This window comes from Rhamphochromis longiceps, linkage group LG8, assembly GCF_057381845.1.
Source record: "Rhamphochromis longiceps isolate RC_006_pf linkage group LG8, R_longiceps_female_GT1.1, whole genome shotgun sequence".
NCBI lineage: Eukaryota > Metazoa > Chordata > Actinopteri > Cichliformes > Cichlidae > Rhamphochromis > Rhamphochromis longiceps.
In genome coordinates, this window is record NC_140564.1 from 14464813 (window position 1) to 14477577 (window position 12765).

General features: G+C 44.0%; 1 protein-coding gene across 1 annotated transcript in view; it reads left to right on the top strand.

Moving 5' to 3' along the window:
* The window catches only part of cpped1 (calcineurin-like phosphoesterase domain containing 1), a 58037-nt gene extending 47928 nt beyond the window's left edge, over positions 1 to 10109 (top strand). The window contains exon 6 of the mRNA XM_085415892.1: positions 8954 to 10109. Within this exon, the coding sequence (XP_085272018.1) occupies positions 8954 to 9180 (227 nt within the window). The 3' untranslated portion in view covers positions 9181 to 10109. The remainder of the gene's footprint in view (positions 1 to 8953) is intronic.
* Positions 10110 to 12765: the final 2656 nt, after the last annotated feature.

Below are 12765 nucleotides of genomic sequence, written 5' to 3' on the forward strand. Positions count from 1 at the left end.
GAGGAAACAGTTCAGGCGGACGGCAACGGCGCCACAAGTCTGGAGGCCGGCCGCGCGGCAGGCAGCGGCAGCATCTGGGAGGTCGTCCATATCGACGATGATGCCCGACTAGCGGCCCAGCAGACGACCGCTGATGTCGAGGCGGCAGTCCGGGACCCGATGGTGGCGTGGCCCCCGCAGGACCAGGCGAGGCAGAAGCAGAGGCCGGACCAGGCGAGGCAGAAGCGGATGATGCAGCAGGCGGCTGGACGGGCTCCTCGGGCCCTCCAGCTGATGAGGCAGGAAGCTGGCTAGGTTCCCCTGAACCTCCAGCTGGCGAGGCAGGAAGCTGGCTAGGTTCCCCTGAACCTCCAGCTGGCGAGGCAGGAGGCCGGACGGGCTCCTCGGGCCCTCCAGCTGGCGAGGCAGGAGGCCGGACGGGCTCCTCGGGCCCTCCAGCGAAAACAGTCTCTGGACCAGTGGGCACCGGGGCCCCTGGAACACACAGGGCGGAACCAGCAGGCGCACGGGCCTCTGGCAGGGACAAAACGGACTGCAGCTGCGCGGAGCACCGACCCTGCTCAGGTAGCCACAGCCGGGTGCAGTCCTCAGCTGGGTTCTTAGCCTCCAGGGGTCCAGAGTCAGCTGAGGGCTGTAATTTAACCTCTGGTGAGGCCCTGGAGCAAGTAACAGTCTCTAAACTAGCCAGCTGTTGAGGAACGATTGCATTTTTAACGTGTTTGTCTCTCTGCAAATAATACGTACTAGAAAAAGAGTCCAAAATGGGAGGCACAGACGCAGCCTCCCGTACAGAGGGAGTCTGTGAAGACGGAGACTGCATGGATGACTGGGCTAGCGGGGATACCGGAGGCCGAGTTGAATGCGGCTGTGCAGCTAAACGAGCTTGCGGCTGTGCAGCTAAACAAGCTAAAGACAGCTCAGCAGGAGAATGAACAGGCAACAAACAGTTCTCCTTGTCGTCTGCTGCACCAAACAAAGCCCCTGGATAAACTGTTCCACAGTCCAAAACAGAAAAAGGGTCCTTCTCACTCAACACAGCCGGCAGTTCTGAAGTCCTAATCTCCGGCTGTAGGGTGACGCGCCGACGGCGCGATCGTCGCTTCCTCCTGGGCAAAACCTCCGGCGGGCCGGGCAAAACCTCCGGCGGGAGAAGCTGACGTGACTGTTCCGGGGCGGCCGTAGTCCGCTGCTGCTGGACAAAGTCTGTGGATTCCCGAGCTCGCACCACCCCCCGGGCTTTATGCAGGTTGCAAATTAAGCCTGAAACTCCCTTAAGCTGGCAGAGGTAGGGATTTCCTTCCAGGATTGCCTCGATGGCTTTTAACCCCACCACTTTTGCCCTTGCGTTGGTGGTGTGGGTTACCCAGTCCATCAGGCGTTGGATGCGTGCGAGGTCGCTCTCTCCAGACAAAGCTGCTAGATCCATCTTGTGGTCGGCTCGTACTGTCACGGCTGGCGGGGTGAGCCGTGTGGTGTTGGAGGAAAAGGAGGACCCAAAATGCGGCAGTGACTGATGATTCGAGTGATGTTTATTTACAAGTGGTGGAGTGGCAAAAACAGGCAGTGAGGCATGACAAAACAACTGAAGAAACCTAAACTGGGAGAACTAAATGACAAACCTGAGACCATACAAAAGGGGTGCGGGGCAGAGAGACGCAGAGACAGGAACGGAACACCATAGAACGCAGACGAGCCGACAACGAACACAGACCGACACCCACTAAATATACACACACAAGGTAATCAGGTAATCACACACAGGAGGGAAGAACAGCTGAACCTAATACACATGAGGACCGGAGGAGACAAGCTGAACACAATGACAACAGACACAGACTTTCAGAACAAAACAGGAAATCTAGGACCCGAACCGGACACAAGGGGGGAGGACACAGAATAACTAGAACAGAGGGAAATAATCACAAAACACAAAACGCTGGGTCAACGACCCAGGACCATGACAACAGCTGAGGTAAACAGCTTACATAAATAGGGAAAATTCCAGGGCAGATCTCTGGACTCTGGAGCAAACAGGAGCAGAAACAGACTGAATTCTAAATGTAATGTTTTTGACTGCCGTATTTTTTGGACCATGAGGCCCACTGTCTATGAACAGGTCTGTTTTCATACACAAGGCGCATCAGATTATAGGGCGCATTAACCTCCTACGACCTGGCGTCCACATATGTAGAAATCACATTCTGGGTTGTCTAGACCAAAATATAAGATTTTGCTCTACGAGTACGCTTTACTGCCACTGTTCTATCGAAATTTACAACGAATGTCCTCATCTCATTTTTCTCAAAAACAAAAATTAGGTAAAAAAAAAAAATCTGGTAATTCTTCAGGTCCCAAACAGCCCAAATAGCAAATAGCAAATAGAATTTAAAAATGCATGCCATGAAAGAGTTCGGATTTGAGGTTAATCGAAACAAAAGTCAAATGTTATTCAACTGATTCTTCTTGCTTCCTCCACTTCCGTACCATTGATTCATTAATGTTGAATTCTCTTGAGGCTTCCTCGTATTGTTCATGGATTATCTCAGGTGTTCTCCTGACTGAAGTTTGGTCCGTTTACAGCATCCTGCCATGTGATTGCATTTCTCACTAACCATCGGAAACCCTCGCGTTAACTTTTATCGAGTGGAAGAAAGTTAGCGTTTTGGACCCAGATTACTCCGAGTCCAAGAGGGTCCTGACTACGGTAGCCGTAATGCTCCGACAATCCATCAAGCGGTGCGGCTTCGTAGCTTTCCAAAGTCGTACTAGAACATTTTTTGACAGATTTTTTTAGTTCCGTGTACCACATACAATCAGTTCAAGGTCAGTAAGCACAACCAGAATTCATACATAAGGCGCACCGGATTATAAGGCGCTCTGTCGATTTTAAGCGTGACTTTGTACCGTATTTTCCGCACTATAATGTAACATAAATCAGTCATGAATCAGTCATCTAACTTTTACTAAGGTTTAATGCCTCTACAATGGTCTTACTATAGCTTTTGTAAAAAATGGCTTTTCTAATAGTAATGTGGACTACAGAACATCACTATATTAATACAGTGGGGCAAAAAAGTATTTAGTCAGCCACCGATTGTGCAAGTTCCCCCGCTTAAAATGATGACAGAGGTCAGTAATTTGCACCAGAGGTACACTTCAACTGTGAGAGACAGAATGTGAAAAAAAAATCCATGAATTCACATGGTAGGATTTGTAAAGAATTTATTCCTAAATTAGGGTGGAAAATAAGTATTTGGTCACCTCAAACAAGGAAAATCTCTGGCTCTCACAGACCTGTAACGTCTTCTGTAAGAAGCTTTTCTGTCCCCCACTCGTTACCTGTATGAATGGCACCTGTTTGAACTCATCATCTGTATAAAAGACACCTGTCCACAGCCTCAAACAGTCAGACTCCAAACTCCGCCATGGCCAAGACCAAAGAGCTTTCGAAGGACACCAGGAAAAGTATTGTAGACCTGCACCAGACTGGGAAGAGTGAATCTACAATAGGCAAGCAGCTGGGTGTGAAAAAATCAACTGTGGGAGCAATCATCAGAAAATGGAAGACATACAAGACCACTGATAATCTCCCTCGATCTGGGGCTCCACGCAAGATCTCATCCCGTGGGGTCAAAATGATCATGAGAACGGTGAGCAAAGATCCCAGAACCACACGGGGGGACCTGGTGAATGACCTGCAGAGAGCAGGGACCAAAGTAACAAAGGTCACCATCAGTAACACACTACAACGGCAGGGAATCAAATCCCGCAGTGCCAGACGTGTTCCGCTGCTGAAGCCAGTGCATGTCCAGGCCCGTCTGAAGTTTGCCAGAGAGCACATGGATGATACAGCAGAGGATTGGGAGAATGTCATGTGGTCAGATGAAACCAAAGTAGAACTTTTTGGTATAAACTCAACTCGTCGTGTTTGGAGGAAGAAGAATACTGAGTTGCATCCCAAGAACACCATACCTACTGTGAAGCATGGGGGTGGAAACATCATGCTATGGGGCTGTTTTTCTGCCAAGGGGACAGGACGACTGATCCGTGTTAAGGACAGAATGAATGGGGCCACGTATCGTGAGATTTTGAGCCAAAACCTCCTTCCATCAGTGAGAACTTTGAAGATGAAACGAGGCTGGGTCTTCCAAAATGACAATGATCCAAAACACACCGCCCGGGCAACAAAGGAGTGGCTCCGTAAGAAGCATTTGAAAGTCCTGGAGTGGCCTAGCCAGTCTCCAGACCTCAACCCCATAGAAAATCTGTGGCGGGAGTTGAAAGTCCGTGTTGCTCGGCGACAGCCCCAAAACATCACTGCTCTCGAGAAGATCTGCATGGAGGAATGGGCCAAAATACCAGCTACTGTGTGTGCAAACCTGGTAAAGACCTATAGTAAACGTTTGACCTCTGTTATTGCCAACAAAGGTTATGTTACAAAGTATTGAGTTGTATTTTTGTTATTGACCAAATACTTATTTTCCACCCTGATTTACGAATAAATTCTTTACAAATCCTACCATGTGGATTCATGGATTTTTTTTTCACATTCTGTCTCTCACAGTTGAAGTGTACCTCTGATGCAAATTACTGACCTCTGTCATCATTTTAGGTGGGGGAACTTGCACAATCGGTGGCTGACTAAATACTTTTTTGCCCCACTGTATATCACAAATGTTTCACATACATGTGAAGGAAGCGCACTGCTGCTGCGTGGTGTTTTGCGGCATGTGTGGGATACGGATCATCAGCGATGTGGCGACAGAACTCAGACGCACTGACACATGTACATATGCACACTTACACGCTCCCACACACTTTATTTAGCAGCATTAATCATGGTATCTTTGGAAGTTTCAGAGGAGGTTCAGAGAAACCATTTCAGCTTCAAAAAGTTTTTTTTTTCTTCCCTGCTTTCTCCCGCTGGTTCATTCGTCATTATTATTACAGGATTAATCCTCGTCTCTCACTTCTTCACTATTGTCGTCTTAGCGTCTTCCTCCCACCATCTCATCTTTCTAAAGTCTTTTTTTTCTGAGGTGATGAAGAAGTCGCATCTCTCATGTGGATACTGTAGCAAATCCAGAATTTCCACAGTCGGCCTCGATAACTGAGTCATCAGGTGATGCAATCAAACATTTCCCCTGGTTCACACTTCTGTCACTTCTTCGCTTTGTTGTCATTCATGGGGTCTGAATAAATGTAGATGAACTGTATAATTTCTTGTGGGATAGATATAAAAACACTAGCATGGGAAGCCTTCAGCACAGAGCACACACATACTGATAATCATACAGAATAATGAGTACATGCTTTGCCCTACAGTCAGAGAGGGCATTTATGGCCTTTCAGCTCTTATGTAAAACACATTAAATAAAATAACAAGGACACACACATTTGCAAACACAGGACTAGACAGTTCTGAGCCTGCTCAGTTAGTCGGTCACCTCGAGAAGTGGCAAGGTTACATGAAGGCTGGTATTCCTGGGCACACAGATATACACACATTCAATGAATCTGTGTGGTCCATGACGATGTAGCTGCAGGCCCACCCACAAGTCACTGAAGGGTTGGACACACACGACGCTGCTCCAGGTTTTTATTGGAAATGAATTTAGCCCAGGCATACACCCATACAAGCCTTAAATCATCCATTCTCATCTACGGCAGATTAATTATTTAATGGTCCATCATGTGCAACCGCTGTCCTCTCACAGCTCCGAATATTAATACATATTTAGGTCACATTTGTATTCTGCTGCTGTTTGATTATGCAGAATGGCGGACTTGATGATTCAGGGCAATTTCACGGTGCCGACATCGAAGTAGTATCAGCGGTGGATACATGAGAGCTTTCTGGGAGGGATCTTCCTTGTCTTTGTTGTGCAGATTTCTGAGACAGACCGATGTCTTTCTCATGAACAGGCTGAAATTTATCCTCTTTTGTTGCCAGTTTTCATTATTTTTTTTGGCCGGGTGTCTCTCCAGAGATGAGGCAGCGAGCAGCCAGACTTCCCTCCATGGAAACACTTGCCATTGGAAAATAGAGCAGCTCGCGTTTTCTGCCAAAAGGCGGCTGTAAACTAATTTCAACCCTCCCTCTCACCTACACGTACGTGTGCAACTTGCAAACACAAGTACATTTAGCTCCAGAAAATTAATTCAGGGGTTTGAAGTATTGAGTGAAACATTCAGGATTTACAACCATGGTTTTTTTCACAGTCCCCCATTTTAAAGTTTAATTTCACCTATTAACTTGACCACAAATTAGTTTTGAGTACTTTGAGGCTTCTTCACAGGCAACTAGTTTTGTGTCACTTAGCAAAATGTGATGAAGTGATTGATTTGACCCTGACAGAATGTTTCCTGCAACTCCTGTGTTGCTTTCGCTTTAGATCACTGTGCACTGTTACTATGGAGCATCTCCAATCACCTTAGCTGCGTTTGCTTAATCTGAGCAGACTGTATAACTCTAAAGCTGCTTGTGTCCTTGGAAACAGTTTTTATAGTTTGTACCACATCATCGATTATAAACTTTTGACAGATTCCCTTTGGAAACCACAAATACCAAAGTCGTCACACTTGCTTCTCAGTGTTTTACAGATGACGATTTATGGTTGCCATTGTAAGCCACTCCATGGAGTCTTCATACTTTCCTTGATCCTTGATCTTAGGCTGGTGTCACATACATCTAGAGACTGATTGGTGACTGGTTGGCGACTGGTTGGCATGGGCAGCATCTAATATGTCCTTTCTGAGCTCCATGTTGTGATCATTTTTGATCATACGCCACTGTGTTTGTCCACGGCCATCCAGCATTTTGTTTTCTTAGAATGTACTGTATTGTTAATGTGACCACTCCTAATCTTCTCTGTTTTCTCTGGTGGATTTCTGTTGTTTTTTTTAAGCCTAAGGATAGACTTTTTCACTTGTACTGAGAGCAGATTTCAAATGTAAATACTACATTTGGGATCCACTTACAACCTTTTAAGAGTTTTTGAATCAATAATCCAATTACCGCTGGTCCCCTGACCAAAAATAATTACTTTTTGCTCACGTTAAGCCAGTATTCATTCTGAGTCTTTATTCGTTATAGAACTGTAGCTTAAATATTTTTGGAAATGTCTAAAAATTTGGGTACCTACTGTATTGGACCTTATTATATCCTAATATTAAAGCATTAATCCAGTGACAAGTGTCACCTTATCTTTTCTTATCTAAAATTCTCCCCCTCAAATTCACATTCTGACCTTGTGTTTACCCCTCGCTCAAGTGAAAATTGGCCAGAAATGAGAGGAGCTTGCTTAAAAGTCCAATTGTTTCTCCCCACAAACGAGAAACAAATTTGTAGACAAATACAACCTTCACACAGAAAAACAACTTATCTTGCACCCCTCATTCAAACTGAGGCTTGTTTGGCATGCCATTTTAAGTGTGCATTCATTTCAACTGAAGTGACACAGCATGACTGCCGCAGGGCCAAGCCAAACCCTCACCATTCTATATAATGATGCTGTTTGTAATTGAAATCAAATTGAAAATCGTAACCACCCTAATGAAAGTTTCCTATGTGACAAGTGGAAGCTTCCACAGTTTGCTTTTCCGTCTGTTCCTTTCTCTCATTTCCTTCCTCCCTTTGTAAATTTCCAGTTTTGAGTCTTTACATCATATCATATTTTTCCTTTTTTGCCCCTTTTTTCCTGCTGTCCATCACTGATTCTTTACCCGATTCATCTCACCTTTTAGATTATTCTGCTTTTATTCCCTTGCTTTTTTGTTTGTTTGTTTGATCATGCAACTACAGTGGATGATCGCAGAATTTTGTCGTTGGTTAAGAAAAATCTATTCACAATAACTAGCCAAGAGACACTGTCAGAAATGCAAATACAAAGGGTTTATATCTAGGTGCAAACCACTGGTTACACTCAAGAACAAGAAGACTAGATCAAATGTTTCCAGAAAACACATGAGAGCCTCCACAGTCCTGAAAAAACCCAGCTAGCACTGCACTATGAACGCATACTGCAAAAGCAACCCAAAGAGTTTATGAAGGCCAAGTCATTCGCATGATTTCAACGCAATAGAGCATCTTTTTCATTTATTAAAAACAAAACTGAATGTAGAAAGACCCAGAAACAAGCAGCAACTGAAGGCATCTGCAGCACACAGGCCAGAGAGGAAGCTAAAAAAAGTAGCAAGCAATCAGTCAAGAGATGTTGCTAAGTGGTATATAAAATACAATGCTGGGAAGCTATTAAACAGTGACTTTAAAATATATATATATATATATATATCATAGACCTAAATGATGCCACCCTATTCCTGCCTTTTCAGTGATCGACGCTCATGACACATTTGGCTGCTTGTGCTTGTTAAGGATTGACCATGCTAAATATGCCCTCAAAGACAATCTTCTACCAGCCATCCAGCAGTGATTTGGTGACAATCTGTGCATTTTCCAGCATGATGGAGCACCTTGTCACAACGCAAAGGAGATAACCAAGTGGCTCCATTTTGCATCCATGGCCAGAAAACTTTCCAGATCTTAATCAAATCTGTAGTCAATCCCCAGAAAGCAGGTGAGCAGGCAGAAGCCCACAAACTGATCTACTTCAAGCACTGATAAGGCAGGATTGGTTCATCTAGAATTTGACCCAGAAGCTAACGTTCTGCATCCCACAGAGAATTGTAAAAGTTATGAAGAAGAAGGATCGAGGCTGTAAATAGTGACTCTTTGGATAAATGTGATTTATTTGCCAATAAAACTCTAAAAGCTGTGAAATATTTGTAATTGTTTTTCACCATATCATAGAAAAATGTTTTTAAAAAATCTAAATAGAAATTCATAATTCAGTATCAGCCTGAAAAATCTAATATTGTTCTGCCTCCAATTTATTGTAAATTCAGCGTCCCGTACCATTCACCACTACCTCTCTGTCCCTCCTCGCTGCAGGGGTGAAGGCGGTTTTCTCCGGTCATTATCACCGTAACGCCGGGGGCTGCCACGGTGGCCTGGACATGGTCGTAAGCTCGGCCATCGGCTGCCAGCTGGGAGAGGACACCCACGGAGTCAGGGTGGTGGTAGTGACTGCAGACAACGTCATCCATCGCTACTACAGCCTGGAGCAGCTGAGGGCTCGAGGCTTAGACGAGGACCTCAAGAAACTCCTGCAGGCCTGAGCGAACACTCAAACAACGATGAAGCTGGGTGTTTTGTTAACCGACTAGTATATTTTACATTCAGCACATTGTTGCAACGTGCTACAGTATTATGAGATCACTTGTTCTAATCAGACAGGAGATTTATTCTTATGGTCTACCAGACCCAGATTTGGGTTCTCCAACGACTGAATCATCAAGAACTCTGTTAATTTCATCAAAGTGAAAACAACATAATTTAAATAGTTATGAGAAGAAAAGCAGTGAATTCAAAGCCAGCAAAAATGTCAGTCACAGGTAGTCACGTGTACAGAATCTTCCAGTTTATGTTGTCTCGACTGAATGTTTTCTTGCAAGCATCTCTTGGAGGGTTAGATGTTATCTGTGCTTCCCACTCTCCTAAAAGCGCCACACAGATCTTTGAATGTGTTTTAAGACTCGTGGGTTCTTCTATTGACAAGTGCAGTCCTCCTGTATCTGAAGTAGCATCACATCCTCAGGCACTAGCTCAGTCTGTCTGTGCGGTCCAGTGCATGTGTTATGTGTGTGACTTTGAGCACATCCAGAGTTTTCCATTTTTAAAAGAAGATTCCAACTTAAAACAGTGAAGCGGGCTTGGGCTTTGTTTGCTCAGTTTCCCTTTGGAACATTCCAGAGGCATGATGGGAGATGTAGGAAACAACAAGAGTATGTAAAAAGGATGAGACTGAGGGGGGGGAAAGGTCCACCTCAGCTCTTGTTTCTTTAATGTAATCAGTTCAAAATTGTGAAAAGTTGGAATTTTCCTTTTAATGTTCCTAAATTGTCTTCTTTGCTCTTCCTGCAGTCTGAAGCCTTTTTTGGACATCCTATGCAATCTTTAACATCACCTTATGATGTGTGTATGTGTTTTCTGTTTAATGTTGTACATCTGTCATCTCTTTGTTTGTAGCCCCCCCCCCCCCCCCCCCCCCCTCTTTTTAACAGTTATCAAGAGTCTTTTAATATAAGCTGACCTCACAGATTGTTCTTTATCATTGTCAACTACAACAAAACTGACAATCTTACTTTTAACTAAGACTAGTTTTAAGCTTACTGGTTTTTCATTGGCACAGTAAACAAATACACCACCATGTGACCACCTTAGAATAAAAAAACAGACTTGCCCATGTTTGAACATTTATACAGTTGAGCTGCAGCTCTGGCTCAGGTTTGGAGAGAAAGTAAACAGCGAGGTTGATATCTGTGTGATAAAATGGAAAAACTGCCAAACAAAGAAGATGTCCTGGCCAGGACTTCATGTTTCATGCTGTAGTCGTTGTTTACAAATGCAGAATTTAGATTGAAGCTTGATTTTCATTTTTAATTCCAGCATAAGCTCGCCACAGACATGCTAACTTGCAACCGAAACCTGCTCAGATGGGAGTGGACATTAAAGCTCCACTCTGCATATTCGCATTCATATTCATACGTCTGTACAGATTACACGCTGCGCTACTTCATGTGCTCATGAAGGCAATTTAAAGCCTAGCGTGGTGGAATGGTGGACCTGCCACTAACAAGGGAATCTAAATGAATAGGTGATTACACAATGTAAATAAATTGGATGGCAAAGGAATTGGGACCATAAATAGTTTCTATAATAACTCGTGATTTAATCAGAATCTCTTGAAAAATTTAAGATTGCTTCATATTACCCATGAATGACTCTGTAGTGCGAGTGCTGCAATATCCACCCGTGGCTCCCAGTTACGATTTTATTGAAGCATAGATCAAACTGACTGTGATTTTCTCACGCTGTGATGCGGCTCAGATGAAAATATTTCATCATTAGGCTGGAGCTTGAGTTGAAATTTAGGATGCGGCAGCTCACACTTCAAGCACACCTAGTTCGCTTTAATCCGCACACGTCAGCGTCTGCGCAGCAAACCAGACCCGGAGACGTAAATAAAGAAATGAAGTGCAATTGTCCGATGAAAGCCAAACTTAAGGAGGTGTCAGACCGATGATGTGACGGTGCTGCGGTGTGTCCGCGGGAGGAGGAGGACAGTATTTCCTGACCGTTTAGTCACAGCGTTAACGCTCGACTCCCTGCAGGCTTATTTGGGAGCCAACGGTCCTGGAATTGTCTTTTAAAATGGACGTTTCTGAAACTAAATGACTTTCTTTGTGAGCCCTAAATCACTCTACTCAATTACACTTTCCACACACAGACTCTCACACTCTCCCTGACCGACTGGGAACCTAACAGAGTTGTCATGGCAACCATTTAGCAACACATCTGTGTGTGTCTCGGAGAGAGACTGCAAGTGTCGGAGAGAAAGTCTACTTACTCCTCGTGTGTGTGTGTGTGTGTGTGTGTGTGTGTGTGTGTGTGTGTGTGTGTGTGTGTGTGTGTGTGTGTGTGTGTGTGTGTGTGTGTGTGTTCGTTCGTTCGTGTTCGGCCCTGGTCTGGTGGGTACTGTAGGTGATTTTCCATCGGCGATGTGATCACTGACCTCATTTCACACTGACGGATTCGGTCTCTTTTCCAAAAAGTCGGCGTGCGATAGAGGGAGGAGGCGGCATCTGAGAGGAATGGATAATGAGTGTGATGTGTGAAAGACGACTGAGTCCATCTCCTTCATTTCCTGTCTGAGAAGGAACCTTATGTCCTTATCTATTTTTATATCCTCCCCGGTAGACGAGCTCAGCCACTTTGTTCTTTTATCTGTTTTGAGGATGTGTGTCTAAATTTTGTTTTTGTGCATGTTTCTTCCATAAATGTGTGCGTGTGTGTGTGTATATATATATATATATATATATATATATATATATATGTATGTATGTATGTGTTGGGGGATGGCATTACACAACTTTGACTTGTTCCTGTGTTGAATTCTAACGAATGACCATACTGAACAATATTACTGTGACAGCCAATTATATTTTTATAATAAATGTTGATTTTTCTCTAACAGTGACTAACTCTGTGATTTATTTTTTTTGTGTGTTCATTCATTTGTAGCCGTTACCACTTTACAAGCTCAGCTCACACAAACAATTTCTCATGCATGTGTCTAAACGGCAGTGAGATGTAGTGTTAATTTGTATTATACAAGAACTTTGGACACTTCTGAAATCCGCTCCCAGGAAACAACGTTGAGCCATCTCTGAACTCCTCCTCTTATATTTTAGACTTTTATAACCAAGATAGGCCAGTTTCTTTTCGTAAACAAGGCGTATTTTTCTTTTTAGGAAGTAGAAATAGTACACGTAGAAAACGTTTTAAAGGTGCACAGTCGATGGCTACTTTGTTACACGTGTTCAAGTCCTAATATCAGCCAATCACATGGCGACAACTCAGTGCATTTAGCCACGTCAACATGGTCAACACGACCTGCAAACTTAAATTCCATTTATTCAGAAAGAGGAAGAAAGATAATTAAGTAGTTTTGAATGTGGCATGGTAGTTGACCCAGATGGTACCAGATGTTGATCTACTGGGATTGGAATGGACACAACCATCTCTAGGGTTTCTAGAGAATGGTCTGAAAAAGAGAAAATGTAGTGAGCAGCCATACTGTTTCAACCTGATAGGAATGCAAATAAGCACTCATTACAAACAAAGTATGCACAAGAGCATCT